Here is a 20345-nt window from a genome sequence, read left to right as displayed (position 1 = left end):
GGATATGGAGATCTCTTTATAAGCTCGTTAAAGGAAGATGTTCAGTGACATGCTCAGGCACCATGATGAGAACAGATGAGAACCATTTATCTGTGTCTTATGATCAGGATGGGGAATATCGGTAAGTACAGTGAACATTAAAAATAATAAATATCCCACACACAAGTGTACTGTGGCAGCTTAGATAAGAGTTTAAGAGCCTTTAATGTTTTGAAACTGTGGGCACCTGATCTCATCTTTTGGAGATTTCATTGGATTATTGTCTGATTTGAATCTTTAAACTTCCTTTGGCATTTCTGTAGCTCTGCGGTGAAGATAAAGAATACAACCCAAAGCAGGTAATTAACTTGCATACGCAGGTATATTTTAACAAATGGATGATATAACAAAAATATACTTCACATTGTATTGTCGTGTACTGTTTTGCCGCTCTACATTTTTACACACAGTACATGGTATGTAAAATAAAGGTCAATAAAATGGCACATTAAATTGATCAAAAGTGACAGTAAAGACATTTATAGTGTTACAAAAAAATTATATTTCAAATAAATGCTGTTCTTTTGAACTTTCTAATCAAGAATGCTGAAAAATAAATGACGGTTCCCACCAAAATTGCAGCACAACTGATTTCTGCATTGATGTTAATGATAGGATAAGTTTCTAGAGCAAATCAGAATATTAGAATGATTTCTGAAGGATCATGTGACACTGAAGGCTGGAGTAATGATGCTGAAAATACAACTTTGAGCACAGGAATAAGTTATATTTTAAAATATATTCAAATAGAAAATAGTTGTTTTAAATTGTAATAATATAACTGTATTTTTGGATCAAAGAAACGCATCCTTGGTAAGCATAAACCCGTTCACGCAGCCATGGGGAACACACTGACCTGATCTCTGTGTATCCGGCAGGGCTTACGGTCTGAGGACTCGGGTTCATGCCGTCAACACTTGAGCTGATGCTCTGGTCTGGAGCGAGAGTGTGTGAGCTTCTGTCTGGAAGATGGGGCAATGGCCTGGAAACAGGATCACCGGAGGGAGCCGGTTGAGGAAAAGATCTCGGCACAGCCTCCGTCTTTATCTTCTTCACCTGAAAACAGAAATCAATAGAAAGATGAAGAAAGAGGAACAGATATGTAGATCCATTACAAGTTGGATGACGCAAGGAAACACCAACAAGAAGACATTTATGCAAAGCACAATAACTAAAGGTATTCATGACTAAGCTTGGTTCACATTTGTCTTACCTTTCTAACCGATAAAGGCTGTACATGTCGAAAACCAGTCGAATAGGTGTAAGAGGTAAAAAATCTCAGATGCACAAGAGCCCAGTCAAATTCAGATCGATTCATTGCCACTTAATGATGCAAACGATAAACAGACCTAAAACTATACTAAACCAGACTGCAGCCATCCACGGCACCAGCATCCTGGGACCACAACTGTGTTTGGCCAGAAGGGAGACTGAAATCTGAACTTTTCAGCATTGATTTGTGAATAACTGGCCGATATCTCCCAGCAAAGTGGAAGAGATGACGAAATTGAACTCAGAAAGCAAATGAGATAAAAGTCACGTAACACAAAGACTACAACAGGACTAGATTGATCTTCAGCGTACTTAGTCCTGAAGGCACAGACGCTATTATAAAGAGGACGCTATTGATTGCAGCCCGCATGGGACCCATTTAAGGCACAGTCACTAAGAGAGATCAGGACATCGATAGGCTAATGCATTAATGATGTAAACAGCACCGGAAAATCATTGTTTTATTGAGTTCTGCGTTAAACGCTTACGGTTGACTGTTTATAGAAGGGTCGAACTGCTGACGTCACGCAAAAGCACAGGACATTGTGGTGTGATCTTTCAAGATGATGGATACAAATGAGCAGGTTACCTAAATGTGAAAATTAGAAGTTATATTTCAGTCACACAAACCTATCATATGGCTTTAGAAATTCTGTAATATTGTGCACAAATAATAGCTTCTCCTATGGCAATTTTTCCTTTCACATACACTATTGTTCAAATAATTGGGATGGGTATTTGTTTTTGATGTTTTTCGAAAGAAGCCTCTTCTTCTCTCCAAAGCTTCATGTATTTGATCAAAAATACAGCAAAAACTGTAATATTGTGAAATATTATTACAATTTAAAAGAACTGTTTTCTGTTGTAATATATTGTAAACTGTAATTTATTCCTGTGTTTTAAACCAGAATTTTTAGCACCATCACTCCAGTCTTCAGTGTCACGTTCCTTCAGAAATCATTCTAATTTACTGATTTTCTGCTCAAGAAACATTTCTTATTAATATCAATGTTGTGAAAACTATGATTTTTTTAGGATTCTTTAACTAATAAAACGTTTAAAGGAACAGTGTTTAAATGAGTGGAGCTTTTCTACTGGATGTATTTGTCAACTTTAACACCAGATTTAGAAACAAGAAACCGCATGATCTGAGACATCAGAGTTTAATAAACCAGAGTTTCATATGTTTCGGTTTTTTTTCTGAGCCTGTCCAGATCTAGAAGTTTCTCTGTCCTCACATTTCACTAGTAGAATGTCTTCTAATAACAAACCTGACTCTCTAGTTACATTTTAAAAGAGACTTACAGCACACCTACAAGATGATCCTCCTCATTGATAATCAATCGCCACGAGAGTCAACAAAGCCCTCAAAACAAATTATGCAAGCATAAAAAAAGACGATAGCTACAACTGATACCCTCAAATATCAATGGATGGTGTAGTGGTAGTGTTCCTCCGCAACCAAACATGCTGTTCATTTTTGTAAACACTTTAAACTTTCAAGATGCCCAAGATGTTCCCAATGCAACAGTAGGGCAAATAAGGTATCTGTAAACTTTGACCCACGTTCAATGAAGATTATTAATAAGCAAACCATTAACTTCATGATGATTCTGTGATTGTGTGTCAGTTATTGATCAGAACAATAGAAAAAAACTAATAAAACTTAATGACAAGTACAATGTAATCCCCCAAAACAAGGAAATGTTTGGAGAGATAACAAGTTTTCTACTCATGCTATAAAATAAGTCAATATATCAAATAAATGCTAATGCTAAGGATTTGCAAAACATTCAAGTTAACTTCTTTCAAACTTGTTAAACTGCCGCCGAAAAATAATCAGTGTAGATGTCAACAGACGTCCCATGTATAAACTTCGATATGTTAATGCTAGTTTTCCCAAAACAAAACGCGGTAATCCGAGTGAGCCAGTTCAGCTAGCGCTACGTGTTCAGATGAAAGATTTCAATGACCCCTTAGGTAATTGGAAACGTCTCCGCTGTAGGAAGTGGTCTTATTTTTCATGAAAGTCACATCAAGTATTTTTTCCATCAGCAATTCTCAGCCTGTTTACGACATCAGCTTGCCGATTAGACGGTTCTCCCACAGGCCTTATCTGGTCAAACTCGGTTTGATCAGCACCACATGTCTATGTAAACAGAGGACTTTCAATAGCTCTGGATTTCAAAGATAACACAAAAACACAGCATACGCCGTTGTGTGTTAAGACCTTCCTTGGCTGAGATATTTCAGGAAGGTGGAGGATGGGGGAAAATATTTCAGATTTATGAATGTGAAGACTCTCCCTTCCAGGAAGCCACAATGAGGATCTCAACTCAAATTACTTCTGGTTAATATAATAAAGCTGGATGATAAATAAATGTGATAAAAACAAGCATGTGATTATACCGTGGAAAAAAATACAATTGCACATAACTGTAATCCATTTTATTGATTTGTAACTTGTGAATGGGGTTTGTCATTTACAACAGCTCCAGAAGTAGGAAGTAGGATGTTTTATTTATTATTTGGAGTAGCTGATATACAATTTATGGGATTAACGATCATATTTTGTAGATGATAAGAGGCAGTAAACTCAATAAGGTTCGCTCTACAGATGTCTATGATGAAACAAGTCTCTAAAATAGATATTAAAACCTATATACAGGATATATATCTATATATTTTATATTATAACCAATATATTGGTGATTCTTACCATCTTTTTTCTTGGTGTCAGTATAGAGTTGTCTGGGCTGGACTCCTTTTCTCTTGAATAATCTGTATTTTCAACTGGAGTGCATTGTGTGACCTAGGAAAATAATAAATCAAATGATTTCAACATACAGTCTATTACACTTAAAATTTGGCATCTGAAAAAAAAAAAAAAAAAACAAGGAGTAATTTCTGAAAATCTGTGAAAACTCAATTATAATATTCCTGCTTGTGCAATTTATGAAGAGAGGAAATACACACATGACTAAGCGACTTATATTTATTGACTTAGTGTTTATCAAGAGGTGTACTTGGCATGAGCTACTGTAGACCCATTCTTCATCTTTCACTCAATGTTGTTCCTCAGTGCATGAGCAAACACATCCTGTAGTCCACAAAAACACCTTTGTGTTCCTCAGGGGTGTAACTTTAATACCCATCGGAAAGATAAATACATCACTAGGCGGGGCCTTTAACGGGAATTAAGGTCACAAGAATCTGATCCAAAGTCAGCATGATGTAAATACCAAGAGGTTTAATCGAGTTTTATGTCCCAGGCTCATCTGCAGTAAATATCTTCAAGTGCTGAAAAAAAAGCTGTCCAAATGATTGCATTACTGGACTTAAAGGAATAGTTCACTCAAAAATGATCATTTGCTAAACATTGTCTCCCTCAGACCATCCAAGATGTGGATGAGTTTGTTTCTTCATCACATTATATTTGGAGAAATTTAGCATCAATTACTCACCAGTGGATCCTCTGCAGTGAATGGGTGCCGTCAGAATGAGAGTTTAAACATCTGATAAAAACATCACAGTAATTCACACCACTCCATCGATTAACATACAGTGAATTGAAAAGCTGCATGTTTCAAAGAAAAAAATTATTCATTATTAAGATGTTTTTCACTTCAGACCATTGTTTCTGGCTAAAATACAGGTCATGCCCTTTATTCACAATATTGCTTCCTCCAGTGAAAAAGTTATCTGGTCTGAATCAGGAGAGAAATATGCAAAGAATAAGCTATGTTTACCAGCCAAAACAACTTTAAACAAATATGCTGGTGGATTTTCATGTGAGAGGACAACAGAGGATGGACTTTTTTTATTATTGGAGGAAGCCTTATTATGGATTATGGACATTTTGAAGTTTTAATTATGGACTTGTATATTACAAACATGCAGCTTTGATTTTAACTGATGGACTGGAGTGGTGTGGATTACTTGTGAATTATCATGATGTTTTTATCAGCTGTTTGGACTCTCATTCTGACGGCACCCATTCACTGCAGAGGATCCATTGGTGAGCAAGTGATGCAATGCTAAATTCTCCAAATCTGTTCTGATGAAGAGAAAAAACATCTGCATTTCGGATGGCCTGGGGATGAATACATTTTAAACAAATTTTCATTTTTGGCTCAACTATTCCTTTAAAAAAAAATAGCCTTTGACTGACTTAAGAACTGCATCATTTGGATTAAACTCAAAGCGGAGTCTTGTGATTGTACCTTTCACCTCAGGGTGAGAAGTGTTATTGGATTGCTGGTGTTTTTGAAACGCTATGTTTGACATGGACTGTGGAAACAAACCCACACTGACTCTGTGTACCATATCAGCTTGATAATATGGGCATACATCTATGAATACACACACACACTATCACCCCTACCTTCATCTTCTTGACATGTGGAGCATGTGCCTTAGGAACAGGAGTGAAAGGAGACATATCTGTGCTTTCAGTGTTTGTGTTGGCCTCCTGGAAACAAAACAATACACTCAGAGATTCACACGAGGTCACCTGAACCCACAGACTACAGCAACCAAGCATCACTGCACATGACTGATGCATTGAGAAGACAACACTGTTTTATGTGACACCTGAAACTGAAGTGCAAATGCAGAAAAGCAGACGTTGTTGATAGTGGCATAAGGGAGATAGCACCATGACGTCTTGAAGTTTTGGCGAGTCGGTGCAAACAGCAATAAAGCAAGGTCAGGGAGACACAGTCTCTATGCATGTGACTACTTGGCTGAAGGAGGAGAAAGTGGCATGTTTTGGGTTGTGAAGGATGTGCTTCTGTACATGGGTTTTATTTTCTCAGTTGGACTGCACTTTTGAAGGCATTTGTTGTACTGGGTTACGTCTTAAAACAATTCAGAAGTTCAAATCTAACTAACATGAAGAGGCTGGGGAAATGTTGCAAGCCAAATTCAAACTTGAATCGCTCAAATGAACACCATGACTTTTCGGACCAACGTTGTTATTATTAACTAAAGCTAAAAATGCAAAAAATATTTACAGCAATTCAAATGAATGAAATGTTACCAGAAATAAACTTTAATATATAAAAAAATACTTTTACATTTTAAAATCTTACTTTAAAGGGATAGTTCACCCGAAAAAGAAAATTCTGTCATCATTTACTATAGAAGGGGGGAAAAATACTATGGAAGTCAATGACAACCACCAACTGTTTGATTTCCAGCAATCTTCAAAATATTATTTTATGTTCAACATAAGAAAGCAGCTCCTACAGGTTTGGAACGACATGGGGTGAGTAAATAACGGAATTTTCATTTTTGGGTGAACTATACCTTTAAATCTTTATTTTAGTAAGTTGCGAAAGCAACATTTCTAACTTATGTTTAGGTGAAGGACTATTATAAATACTAAAACAGAAATGAAAATGAATCTAAAAATAAAAAAATAAAAAATGACAAACTAAAATTACTAAAATCAAATAAATGCAAAAGAGAAAGAGAAATAATAAAAACACTAATTTGGTACAGTAATGATACCAACACTGGTTTGGACCCCAATTTTAGTTTGTTTGCATGTACTAAAATTAAATGCCTATTCTGTTGCATTAAACAATTATATTTATTTTTTATTAAATTGTTTTGTCAATGGCATATTAGAAGGCAAGTGCAGTGGTAGTTCAATGGGAGTTCATATGTTCTGTCAACACTCACTTTGACCATGATGAGGTTTGAAGGTTTTTCTTCGATCGGTCTTGTCTCCTGCACAGGCTTAAAGATGGCGCTGCAGTTCTGGATCAGCTTGGTCATAATGTTGTTACAGATATTCTGCTCCCGTATACCATCGAAACCAGATGACACACTGCAGAAAACACACGCACAAACACATGCTGTTCAAATCAAGATGTGTTTCCACATTAAATGAGAAAACCAGGAACAACAATACCCCTTTTTTTAGCCCTTTTCAGTAATAAATCATAAACAATGATAGACCACAATAAATCGAGCAATATAATGCAATAAAAATGTATTAATACATTAAATAAAATTAATCAAGCAAAATGAATGACTAAAAAATATATATATTAAATAATAATAATAATACGCATAAATAAACAAATAAATAACTTAGTGTGAATTTTTAAGTTATAGTACACGCTGGAAAAATAATTAATCACTGTGCTAGAACTGAAGCTTGAACTGACATGAGTGCCGCTCACTTTGAAATACAGCCAATGAGAAGCAGGACTGAGAACATGACACCCAGAACACATAACAAGTTAAAACATTAAGAGCTTAAAGTTAAGAAGACATGATGGGTATCAGATTATGGATCAGTTGATATAACTCATGGAAGAGATAAATATTTCATTGTCTTGCTTGCGTTGAATTGTGTGACTGAGACTTACTGGAAGACGTTGGGCCCGAACACTGTGCCCAGGTTGGTGGCGGTCATGCGGTTATAAGCCTGTTCCTGTTCCACCTGGGACAGGAAGTGACATAAGTAATGCAAGAGACTGTAGTGGATATCTGGCAGCTGGAGTAGGAGCTCACGCAGATCCTTACAGAAGTCATCCTCACTGGATTCTGACACAACATAGAAACAAAATGAATGACTTTATATGTCAAATAGGATGATATTCATATAATGCATATAATGTGTCCATTAAAGCTGAATCTTCAGAACAAACTTAACAGAAAATACGATGTGACAAATTCCAACACATATGTATTTTATAATTAAATAATGAAAAAAATATCAAGCCTTATTATTTAGAGTAATAATAATAATAGGTTTTAAATAATAACATTGTTATACATTTTTTATTTTTGGCTAGTTGTCACAAATAATAAAAATGTATATTTATTTATATATATATATATATATATATATACACACACACACACACATACACACGTGATCAACACTATCTAAATTGATTCAAATATTTTAATATATATATATTTAATAATAATTTTAATATATATATATATTTATTAATATATTTAAATATTCATATTAAATATCTAAAGAATGTTTTAATAATCATTCATAATAAACACTATTGTTTTTCCCCCCATGTTCTCAGTTTGAAATCAAATCCAAGGGTTCATTTTAAATTAATGTGCAACTCTAGAGTATCTGCATGAACACAAAACAATACAAATATGTCTGTTTTAATCCTTGTTTTCTGGCATCCGAGATATACCATCTGTGCAGGATATAGTGTCTCACACATGCCACAAAGAGAGGGAGACTGGGACACCAACTGAAAACTGCAGCGAACAAGTCTGTCCAGAAAACAGCTCACGTATTTATTTCCTTCAGGATTTTTTTTTTTTTTTTTGGGGGGGGGGGGGGGGTGTTCTCAATATGAAACAAAAGGTTTTTATTGGTGCACCGCTGATCTCTGACACCAAGCCTACATTTATCAAGCAAAGTCTCCTCTCTGCACATTGCAGAGGTCAGTAAAGTATGATACAGCTGCAATTTCAGTATTTTCTTCTCATTTTAATGGACCCAATGGACGTAAGCCAGTAAAGCAATCCCATTTATTAAAGCTCTATCTAATATTTTACACTATTCAGAAGCAAAACTCCCGACTAGATCTCTTCAGTCAGTGTGAAAACACAGAGCATGATTTAAAGCACTGACTGTATGATAAAGTCTACACTAAACTCTAGTACAGGAGGCAGTTCTGCTCAGTCATTATCCTGACTATGACTCATGAGCTTAAGATAGAACATAACCTTTACACAAATAATTACAATTGATAAACAGCTTAACAGGTTTGACTGGCACTAAACTGCTGACCTACTTTGCTATTATATATATATATATATATATATATATATATATATATATACACACACACACATTTACATTTATTCATTTAGCTGACACTTTTATCCAAAGCGACTTACAATTGCTATTTAACATCAAAAAATATGATATGATAAAACTATTGTGTTCCCCCTAAAAATGTTTTAAGAACAATTAAACATTTTTTTTCTCTCATTTCAGCTCTTTTTTTTTAATCACCACATATCTTTAAGGGATCTTGGCTCAGTTCACAAGCAATACTTTGAAGAGGGAAATATTCATAACAATAATTTGTTGTTAAGATGAGAAAAGTAAAAAAAAAAAAAAAAAACTTTTTTTATTATTGTTATTATTATTATTATTAAGTTATTTTATGATTATTAAGTTACATTTTAATTTAGGCCGGGCTGTTTTGTCGGCCTAAAAGTGCTCGTCAATGTCAAAATAATCAAGGTGGCCAATCAAATCAAAGTAGGCGGGGTTTGCTGTTCTTAAAAGTTCCAAAATGGAACTAGCGAAACGTTAAATATTTTTATGATAGAAATGTTAACTAATACTCAACTTTTTCTCAGATATGGCCATTCTGAATGGAAAATATGGTCTCTCTCTGATTCATGTATTAGGCATACAAAAAAACGGCATGTGCGCATATATAAATTTAAAATATTGCTTGCAAATAGTTCAAAATGGTTACTTTCCAATTAGAATTAGATTTTCCCTAAGGGCTACGAAGCTTAAATCTACAGTCTTTCAGTTGCAGGTTCAGATGTTTAAGCACTACTCCACTAAAAGCTGACTCACCCTGGTACAGCTGAATGAGAGGATTGTGGATGGAGGGATGGATGAGACCTTCAGGTAGATCCCTCAAGAACTGCTTCAGTAAGCTGGCTACAGCAAAGGCGTCTGCATCCTGATGTAGATCAACCTCTTCTCCGCCATCAAACCTCTGCCGCAAGTTATCCACGGCCCGAACGTTGCCGTTTACTCTGAACAGACCCTCCAGACGAAGACCTGATGGATTGTGACACCACAAGAGAGACATAAAGCTATGCAAGTCATTGTGTAGTTAACAACATTTAAGGGTTTCAACAGGTCGTAAACTAACTTATGCCACTATTAGCCCAACTACAGAACTACTAGATCTTTATAATTTTGGGAAGATATTTGATTAATGTCATAAAATCTACAGTACAAAAGTGAAGTTCATGAAAAAGGCTGGTGTTGAAATGAAGAGCCAAAGTATGCTGCTGACGTCATAGACCCAGTGCAGGGTTTTCTTCTCTGAAGGGTTATAGCACCATCCAGAGGAAAACAAGCACAACTGTAGATAGAGTAGTATGGAACAAAAATGAGAATAAATCATATGTTTGGTCAATTCTAGTCTTTATTAATGAAAGTTGATTAAATGGATACAATTTTAACACAAGTGTTTTTTTTTTTTTAATAGGAAGTGAGAAAATATTAATATTCAGTTTGTCATTATAGTCCATTCACTTACCCATTTGGATTTACTTAAAGGGACAATAAGTAACTTTTTAGGTATTTTATTATCTAAAATCAATATTTTTATTCATAAATATGCCCTCAATGGTGTACAAATACCTATGCCAATGTTTAAACTAATCCTTGTAAATGAAGAATTTATTATCTTTATATACATGGGACGGGTAGGTCGACGGAGGCTTCCATGTAGTTCCGCCATCTTGCAAAACTATAATAGCAGAGAGGGACAAAAAGTACTAAGCCAACACGTTTCCACAACGCGTTTTCGGTCAGAGCCAGAAACGCAGGTGCAGAGCAGTGAGAGGCGCTTGAAACTGCACGGGCAAGTTTAAAAGTCTGGATTGCATTCTTATTATGGACCATACATATGCCGCGCCACAGGAGAAGAAAACATCGTTGCCAAAACAGTCAAAAATAGAACGTAAAAGGAAACGTGACCGTAGATTACAGAAAACAAGAGTTAATGTCGGGGAAGCTTTTTCTAGGTGGAAAGAGCTAATGCTTGATAAAGATTTCAAAAGAGACGCTGAAGTGGCCAGTTTTCTTCTCGACAGGTAAGTCAGTGTTACAATCTATATTATAATATTTTTTTTAAATCTAACAATGCATACAATTCAGAAAATATAACGAATAAATTAGACATAACTACTAATTACAATATTTCATGTTTTCCACAGTCAGTAATTCATACTGTAACATTCGTTTGTTAGTTGTCATGTTGCAGTTTGTTTGAAATAACACACCTGTTCACCTGAAGGAAAACTCGACGAAGTGCTATTAGAAGACATCCTGTCAAAGCTTTTTGGTACATATCGCCTACCGTAGATGCAACGCGCATTTGAAAAAGCGAGGCGCTGGAGAGCAAAATTAGTTTGAATGCAAAATACAATTTCACCACTAGATGGGAGTAATTCCTACTTAGTGTCCCTTTAATAAAATTAATCTGATCAATTTATATAATCCTAAATTATTTAGAGGACAGAGGCCTAAATGTAAGTCACAGCTTGGACCTTGTCGGCTTAAAACAAACAAACAAAAAAAAGCAAATGTGATTGATTTTTTTTATATATAAAAAAAACGTACAATTTTGTGTATAGGAAAATACATATATAAGAATTTAAAAAATCTTATTTTTATACATGCATTTTGTACGACTTGATATCAACTGAGATAGAATGACTAAAGCAATACTAATAATATTTTTACCTTTTAAAATGCATGTCATACAAGTTTACTGCGAATAAAGGTTAAAAAAATAAATAAATACAAATAAAGGTAAGGTGATTTATTATTTAAAAAAATTTACTAGTTACAGTAGTCAACACTAAAATACAGATATATAAATTAGAGATTCATAAATGTTGTTGCAATTTAACTTATTGTTTAATGTAATTTAAATTTTGATAATTAAAAAAAAATGTATGTCTATAGTTGGTAAACAACTCATTTAATTTAAAAATAAAACTATAATATAAAAGAAATCATTCAAAAAAACAGTGTTTTTCATTTGTGTACATTAGGGCTGTCAGAAAATAATTAGAATTTCGAATATTCATCGAATTTAAAATACAAATCCACATTCAAATGCAAAAACTTTCCACTTCGAATTTTAAATGCGCATTCAAGAGGCAGCCCCAGTGGTGCACGAGTGTCGTCGCTTTATAATGTTTTTGTTAGCCTTTCAAGTTGAAGCCATTAAAGGGTTAGTTCACCAGATAACAAACAAAAGATTGACTCGTTCTCGAGTCAACAATCGTTTCTGTCAGACGCGTCCGATTCGTGAACCGAGGAGCTGATGATACTGCGCATGTGTGATTCAGCGTGAAGCAGACCGACACACAGAGCGTCTGAACTGAACTGATTCTTTTGATGATTGATTCTTAACTGATTCTGTGCTATGAGTGCGGGTAAACCGAAGGCTTGAATCATTACGTCGAGGGCAAAAGAACCGGTGAACCATTTCTTTCACCTGGTTTATTGTATCGAACTGTCCGAAAGAACTACTGGTGATCTGAAAACCGATGCCAATCAAAGTCAATCTTTCGTTCGTTATCTGGCTCAGCTCGGTGTTCATCTTCAGTTCTCTCTTCACAGCAGTTCAGTCAGTGTACTGTTTGAGTAAATTAATTACTTCGGGATATTGGTTTGTTTTAACTCCGAGGGAGTGTCAGCCACATTAAAAAAAGTTAACAGTGTAAGTTATTTTAGGATTAATGCTTATGCTAACCGTTTCAATCGATTCAATTCGATTTGGTGATCTGGTTAAAGAAGATCCGGTTACATCGAGTGATTCATTCGCGAATCCGGATCACTACACTGCAGTGAATGCGCTCATAATAGACCTGGAAGCATGGCCGCGGGAAGTGGGGGTGCTGGGGGTGCTGCAGCACCCCCTAGTGACGAGAGGGAGATTTAAAAAAATGAAGGCCTATTAAAATATTTTGCACAATTTATAAATTCCTTATGAATATTTTAGAAAATTATTTTGACACACGTAGGCTATTACGTATATTTTTTGTATTTTAATTTCATATTTTGAGGCCTAATCAACACAGGTTCGGAAGTTACGTTGTCAACGTCAGGCAGGCAGGTTTGGTCGCCGAGTAACGAGGTTTCCCGCTCGTTACATGCAGAATACATCCATCTTTGGCAGCAGCTGACTAGTAAATTTATATAGTTTTCGCTGATGCATACCAACACAGACATTCTGAACTCCCTGGACATTCGTCCCCTCATGAGAGACTTTATGTCCACGACCCCAGAGCGCACCTAGACATTTGGACACCTGTAACCAGGGCACCCCGCCTGCATGTAGCTCAGGTAAGAGCATGGTGCTGCCGCGCTTGTAACATTTATTTTTTTGGCAACAAGTGTGGGATCAGCTTTGACTAGCCAAGCAATTGTAAGTAGTACACTAGTATTTTTGTAAGGTGGTGGGGATGGAGAGTATTATTTCGTTCGTGTGTTCTTTGCATAATGGTTGTGGAGAACTGTTAAATAAAGTTTAAATAGTCGGAGATTATTTCCTTGTGGTTTGTGTAAAAAGGTTGGAGATGGAGACAGAAAGCTTTATACTGTGCGTGTGTTCTTTGCGTAATGGATGTGGAGAACTGTTCAATAAACAAATTGCTTAAATATTCAGATATTATTTCCTTGTGGTGTGCGTAAAAAGATTTTGGAGTTAATAGAGTTGCGTGTGAAATAAACGTGCAGTGACTCAAGCCAGCTGACCAAATAGATTGCATTGTTTTAGCGTTATTGTGAAGTTTGATTAATATTATATTTTGTTGTAATATTATTTGTTGTATCCAAATAAGTTGCATGTATGTATAGGCTATCTGAAATTGTAATGAAAGTAATTATTTCGTTTTCTTTCGATTATTAAACTATTATTTCTGCTTCTGCTTCTGCTTCAGATTAATAGTGCATTGCGCATATCTGAGAACTGATGTCTGTGTGTTTCAGACCCTGGCTGGCTGTGCACTGAAGTGTATATGACAACAAAGTAGTAAATCTCAATGTATTTATTTTTAAAATGTATTTTAAATAGGCCTATAGGCTCATAGGTTTTTTGTCAAAAAAAAAAAAATCACAGCACCCCCTGCTAAAAATTACTTCCCGCGGCCCTGCCTGGAAGAGAAGACAACGCTGACTAAAGTCATAGTTTTTGCTATTTTTGGACCAAAATGGATTTTCGATGCTTCAAAAAATTCTAACTGACCCTCTGATGTCACATGGACTACTTTGATTTTCTTACCTTTCTGGACATGGACAGTTAGACCGTACACACAATTTCAATGGAGGGACTGAAGCTCTCGGACTAAATCTAAAATATCTTAAACTGTGTTCCGAAGATAAACGGAGGACTTACAGGTTTGAAACAACATGAGGGTAAGTTATTAATGACATAATTTAGATTTTTGGGTGAACTAACCCTTTAAGATGCGGCGATGCTGCGTTATTTACAAATATTGCGGGAAAAGAGCGAAGAAGATCTTGTTCACCTCAAAACTGAAACCAAGCCGTTCACACAGAACGTATATTTCGCGCATTTTCCAGAGGGACATCTATCACCGTTGCACTCGCACAAAATAGCTGCATGTTTAACTCTAAGTTTAAGTTCAACGTTGAGAAAACATATCTTGAGACTTTTTTTCACCATCCCACTGCAAATCGTAAAAAAAAAAAAAAAAAAAGTACTCTGTGTGATTGGCTTTCGGCCCTTTGTATTAAACTATGCATACATACATAGTCATGTTATGCTTTGAATAAATGTGCATTAGTTATATTTTGCGCCCTCTTGTGGCCTCAGGAGAGAATCCAAAAGCTTTTCTTTACCCTAACTGAAATTATGCATTTTGATAATATTTCAGTACAAAATTAGAATTGAGTTTTTCAGTCATTTTGACAGCCCTAGTATACATATATAATATATATATATATGGCTTAAAAGAAAAAAAGTGTGTTGTGTTATGTTAAAGTTCAAGAGGGCAAAACAAAGTCTTCTGCTATTTGTTACTATAGCTCTTGCCGCATCTCTGAAAACAATCATAAGTTGCCCACTAGGCCTGAATCAGACACCTGATGATTTCTTCTTTGTAAAAACGCAGTAGGCAATGATATGATGTGCTATTAGTTGCTTAAAGCATTTAAAAATACAAAAGAAATACACTGGTTACTTTTATAATTCTCCCTACATCAGATTTCTTTACACCGAAAACAACACTTACCATGCTTTTCCAGATACTCCGCCATACTCCGGACCACCACAGGAACCCCGTCGATGACAAGTCCCAGATCTCTCAACTCCAGCAGGGACACGCCGAAGATCTTCTTCCCCCCAGTGGCGGTGGCCGGAGAGGATTTGTTCATGGGCAGCTGTACCATCCACTTCATGTCCTCCTTGATCTGGACCGCTGCCTTGTTGTGCTTGGAAAAGCAGAAGAGAAAGGAGCAGTCAACCACATCCACCGCTCCAACCGTCTGCATCATGAAGACCCCTAGTCCATATATCAGCCTTTATATCTGAGACTTTTCCCACTGCTGGTGAAGGTGGATCTGTCAGTGTCAGGAAACAGAAGGGAGGGAGTCTAGTGTGTGTGTGTGTGTGTGTGTGTGTGTGTGTGTGTGTGTGTGTGCTTACGTCAGAAGAGGTTGCCATGCACCTGTAACCAGGTGAGAGGAAACACACAGACGCAAGCTGGCAGTGTGTCAAACTCAGCGTTTGTTACCAACTAGAGGAGGAAAGTTTCAATGTTAAGCATTCAGGAAGTAATAATGATATGGAGAACAAATGTTTACAATAGGTTAAAATTTTATAACTACAATAAATTGGAGTGAAACTTTGAACAGGTTTATTAAAAATCACACCTGCAGTATAAGCCAGAGTTATTTAGTTTATTTGATATACTAAAGTAGATTTTTTTTTTGTATGTATTGATTTTATTTTAATTGTATGTATACAATTTTATTTATTTGTGATTTTTTAAAATAATTATTTATATACATACTCCTTTATAAAATCAAACTATTTGTTTATATATATATATATATATATATATATATATATAGTTTTAATTTAGTAGATAATATATTTACATAAAATTTTACATCCCAACAGAGAGAGAGAAAAAAAGCTCTTAAACTAGACTTAAATCAGATTAAATTAACTAAGACCAACTAAACCATTAACTAAAACCATTTTAGGTTGGTTTGAGATTTTTTAAAATGCAATAATGAAGTACTCGGCTACATCATGGAAGATAATTTATGCGTTAACAATAACAAAAAAAAAATTTCATTGAAGATCTTAAAGCAGTACCCATCAAAATGTTGTGTTGTCACAAACACATACAATGCATCCTTCCAAATGAAGAAAAAGAACACAAGAATGGTTTGTATTCAGAGGCTGTTAGCAGAAGGTTGCCTGCTCATTCTGTTCTCTACAGTCTATTACGTGAGCATCTTCTAATTGGGAGTTCTGGACTAAATGTCCTCTTGTTCTCCGCGTGTGATCCAGGCTGCATTGTAAACACACGTTTGTCTTAGAGCCTACTCAAATACATAATCTGCTCAAATAACCTAGTATGAGTACCATACAGTGTAAGTACATTTATGTGTTGAAACCAGGCATCGTTTTCAGCATCATTACTCCAGTCTTCAGTGACACATGATCTTTCAGAAATCACTCTAATTTGCTGCACAAGAAACATTTCTTATTATCAATGTTGAAAACGGTGCTGTGTTCTTGTTACAGTGAAGCAGTGTACGGTCACTTTTGATCATTTTAATGCATCCTTGCTAAATTTTAAATTTATTTATTTCTTTGATCATAATACAAATACTAGTACTACTAGTTATAATAATAATAGCTAATTATGCTTCCATTCGCTAACATTTTGTTCCTCAAAATGACCTTAAGAACATAAGCCTGTCTGAGCTACTCGTGAGAGACCAACAGGAACAGATGTCTGTGAAATCACCCTCACAACACTTCTGAAGAGCCACACGTTAACATACAGCCATGCTATTCACACTCAATGAGAGTAATAAAAAAACTTTCCATTACAGGTTCAGACAAAGTCCTACTTACTTAATGACCCATCCCCCCCCCCCATCCCCTGCGTTGACTCTTTTGGGAAGTCAATAGATCTTCAAACCCTCAATAGTCTGAAAAATACACCTCACTGAACCCTCAAATCACATGAGATCCTTTATTATTTCTAAAATACCCACTGTTCAGAAGTTTGGGGTAAGTCATTTTTTTGGGGAAATTTATATATTTATTCAACATGGATGACAGTAAAGACATTTATAATGTATTTTAAATAAATGCTGTTCTTTTGAACTTTTTATTCATCAAAAGAACCCAAAAAAATAAATCAGTTTACAAAAACACTTAATTTTTTGAGCAGCAAATCAGTATATTAGAATGATTTCTGAAGGATCACGTGAGACTGAGGACTGGAGGAATTATGCTGAAAATTTGGCTTTAAATAACAGGAATAAATTACATTTTAAAATAGATTCAAATAGGAAAACTGTTATTTAAAATTGTAACAATATTTCCCAGTTTTACTGTGTTTTTGATCAGATAAATGTAGCCTTGATGAGCATTACCTTGGAAGATTAAAGAAAGAATAATCCTAACAACCCCAAATTTGTAAACTTTGCTGCAAAAGTTGGGATTTTAAATGTAGGTCTTTGTTCTGTTAAAAGTACAGGGTTCGTTTTCACAAACTCAGTCTCTGTTCAGTGAGAAACGAGTCTTGGCATGTTCATTCATAGCTCCCGCATGCGTGCAGACATGCTGACAGCAACTGCTTGTAGCGGAGCATGCTAGCACCAGCTGCAGATCCTTTCTGCTATTATAACATAGAAACTAGCACAAACTTTACAACACTTTACATTGTCTGAAAAATGTGCAGAAATTGTACTTTTAGGGGCCATAACAGCTTGTTAATAATTCGTTTTAATTAGATACAATGCTGAACCTTATTTACCCCTAAAAGATACATAGTACCCTTGAGTAATATGGTCACTTAAGATACTAGGATACTTTTAGGGGTACAAAGTTGTTCATTTGAGGTTACTGTCCTAATAAAAACAAAGCTGTTTTCCCCCTAAAGATACACATTCAGCATGCTGCTCCAAAGGAATGGTCATTTATTTTATAAGTGAAGTTGACACCAGAGTGGTGGCCTAACACAAGAGACATTGTAAACAGATGGGAAGAAATGACCTCAGTCTAGCGGCTTTTACTCAATTTTAAGTCCAGGATCACAGCCAGCACTCTTGCACATTGATGCATTCAGAAACTCCACAATAATCATGTGTAAACTCAAACACACACACACACACACACACACACTTTCATTCTAGCTGACTGAGTTGCCCTGCCTTATAAGGAGTTGTCCAAAATGAATTTTTTTTGTACTTACACAGATTGCTCCAGCCCCCATCTCCCTCTTTTTTTCAGGAAGAGCCTGTAGAGTGATGGATTCCCCAAATTCCTTCTCCTTTCTTACAGTGACCTCCTTAACATCCCACAAGAAAGTCGCCGGGTCATAATGCGTTGTTTAGTCCATCTTTGGATGGGCTAAACTTATCCGAAAACTTCAGAGGCTAAGCAGAGGAGTCAGCCTCCTTTTCCTAAAGCTCACTGGAGCTTAGTGACTCCTCACCAAATGAAATCTGAGCCCTGTGCTCCTATTGGCTGGTGTTGTGAATCACATGACCAGCTGGCCCGAGCCTTTGAAAGTCTCTCCACATGGGGCAAATGAGAGGAAGCTGCATCAATTACCAATTCACAGATTTTCAGTATCGCTGTAAGGGGCCTTTGTTTGTTTTTATTCATTTTAAAGAATCAACTTGATAGAAAATAGCTTTCTTTGCATGTTTTTATGCTTCGATATTTCAAAATCTCCTTTCCGACGTAAGAAATTAAAGACCAAATTAAATTGCAGGTAAACTAGTAAGCACAGGCTTTTGTTCTGAATAAAAAAAATAAAAAGTATTTGTGTGCAAAAAGTACAAAGAATACTAGTTGTTAGCTTCACTAATGGACGTGTCGGAATTTTGCAGTGACCAAAAAATGTTTATCAAATTGTAACTTGCATTAATTAATATATCCAAGGATTCCAGATTCTAGATTCCAGTTTAGAATCTTGTTTATTCTTTTAAGCAACTTCAAGCTTTTCAAACTATGGAACTATCTTGGACACTTGTTGGCTGCTTTTCCTTCACTAAGCAGTCTAATTCTCATCTATTTAAAAAAAACAAAAAAAAAACAAGAGGTTTTGTTAATAAATTCATATTTGTTTACAATGCTAATTTCTATAACTTAGGCATATTCCTTTAGATTAAAATATTTTTAGGAACAAATTGAGTCCAAGTGTCTGATCTTAACAAGATTCCATTTTCACCATATTCACGGTTTAATAAATAATTAAGCAGTACGAATTTTCTCATATTATTCGTACAAATTTAAAATGTGGCCTGGATTTTGTTATCACAGATGATTTTGAAATCCTAACAAGTTACATCCATAACATTTATTTCATAAATAGATTTAGCAGCTACAAGGCAGCCAGTACAGTATATTAAAATATATAATCAATTACCTTGACTACAGGTGCATTTGTTTACTCTAAAGTTATTTCTTGTCATTTTTCGATCTCATTATTAATTCTTACTTGGTGTTGTCTTCTGTCCACTCACTGAAGTCAGATACATGGGTGAAAACAGTGGGCCTCTCATCTCATGGGGCCAAAACTCACAACACCATGAACTACCCATGATGCTTCACTTCCAGACGGCTTACACAGAAGCAGACCACCAGATTCAGCCTAATGAACACTGAGGGGCTGAAAGAAGAGATTGTTTAGAGTGTGAAACAAGGAGCAGGAGGCACTAGAAGGAAGTAAGTGCAGAATCAGATTTTAAATGACATTTCCAGATAAGCATTTAAAGGGCATTTCAAATAGCTAGGTCATACAATAGCTTGATTCTTCATTGTTTTCATGCATGTGCTCCAAAGTCCAGTTTTCCAAGTACTGCCTGAAATTTCAGAAGGGTTTCCTTTAAGGGCACAGAATGGCCTTACATTCTCAACTAAATCACCTTTGCAATTAACTCACAATGAATATCCTCTGATACTCACTAATCACTGAATAGCAACTGGAACAAATGATGCTTAATAAATCAGTCAACTCAGATGAACAAGTCTTTGTTC

The 20345-nt window shown here is 35.6% G+C and overlaps 1 protein-coding gene across 8 annotated transcripts in view; it reads right to left on the bottom strand.

Annotated features, from left to right (window-relative positions):
* LOC128021011 (protein FAM13A) overlaps nucleotides 1-18767 on the bottom strand; it is a 44977-nt gene extending 26210 nt beyond the window's left edge. For 6 of the 8 annotated variants that reach the window (XM_052607875.1, XM_052607909.1, XM_052607882.1 and 3 more), the window contains exons 1-7: nucleotides 15343-15616; nucleotides 9911-10120; nucleotides 7695-7872; nucleotides 7000-7147; nucleotides 5696-5782; nucleotides 4031-4123; nucleotides 896-1095 (exon numbers count right to left, since the gene is read on the bottom strand). In XM_052607875.1, the coding sequence (XP_052463835.1) occupies nucleotides 896-1095; nucleotides 4031-4123; nucleotides 5696-5782; nucleotides 7000-7147; nucleotides 7695-7872; nucleotides 9911-10120; nucleotides 15343-15604 (1178 nt within the window). In that variant the 5' untranslated portion in view covers nucleotides 15605-15616. Of the gene's footprint in view, nucleotides 1-895; nucleotides 1096-4030; nucleotides 4124-5695; nucleotides 5783-6999; nucleotides 7148-7694; nucleotides 7873-9910; nucleotides 10121-15342; nucleotides 15617-18552 lie in introns of those variants that run through there. The other 2 variants (XM_052607891.1, XM_052607931.1) reach the window with 1 other exon arrangement.
* Nucleotides 18768-20345: the final 1578 nt, after the last annotated feature.

This window comes from Carassius gibelio, chromosome A1 (assembly GCF_023724105.1).
Source record: "Carassius gibelio isolate Cgi1373 ecotype wild population from Czech Republic chromosome A1, carGib1.2-hapl.c, whole genome shotgun sequence".
In the NCBI taxonomy this organism is placed as follows: Eukaryota; Metazoa; Chordata; class Actinopteri; order Cypriniformes; family Cyprinidae; genus Carassius; species Carassius gibelio.
This window is presented reverse-complemented; position numbering and strand designations above follow the sequence as displayed.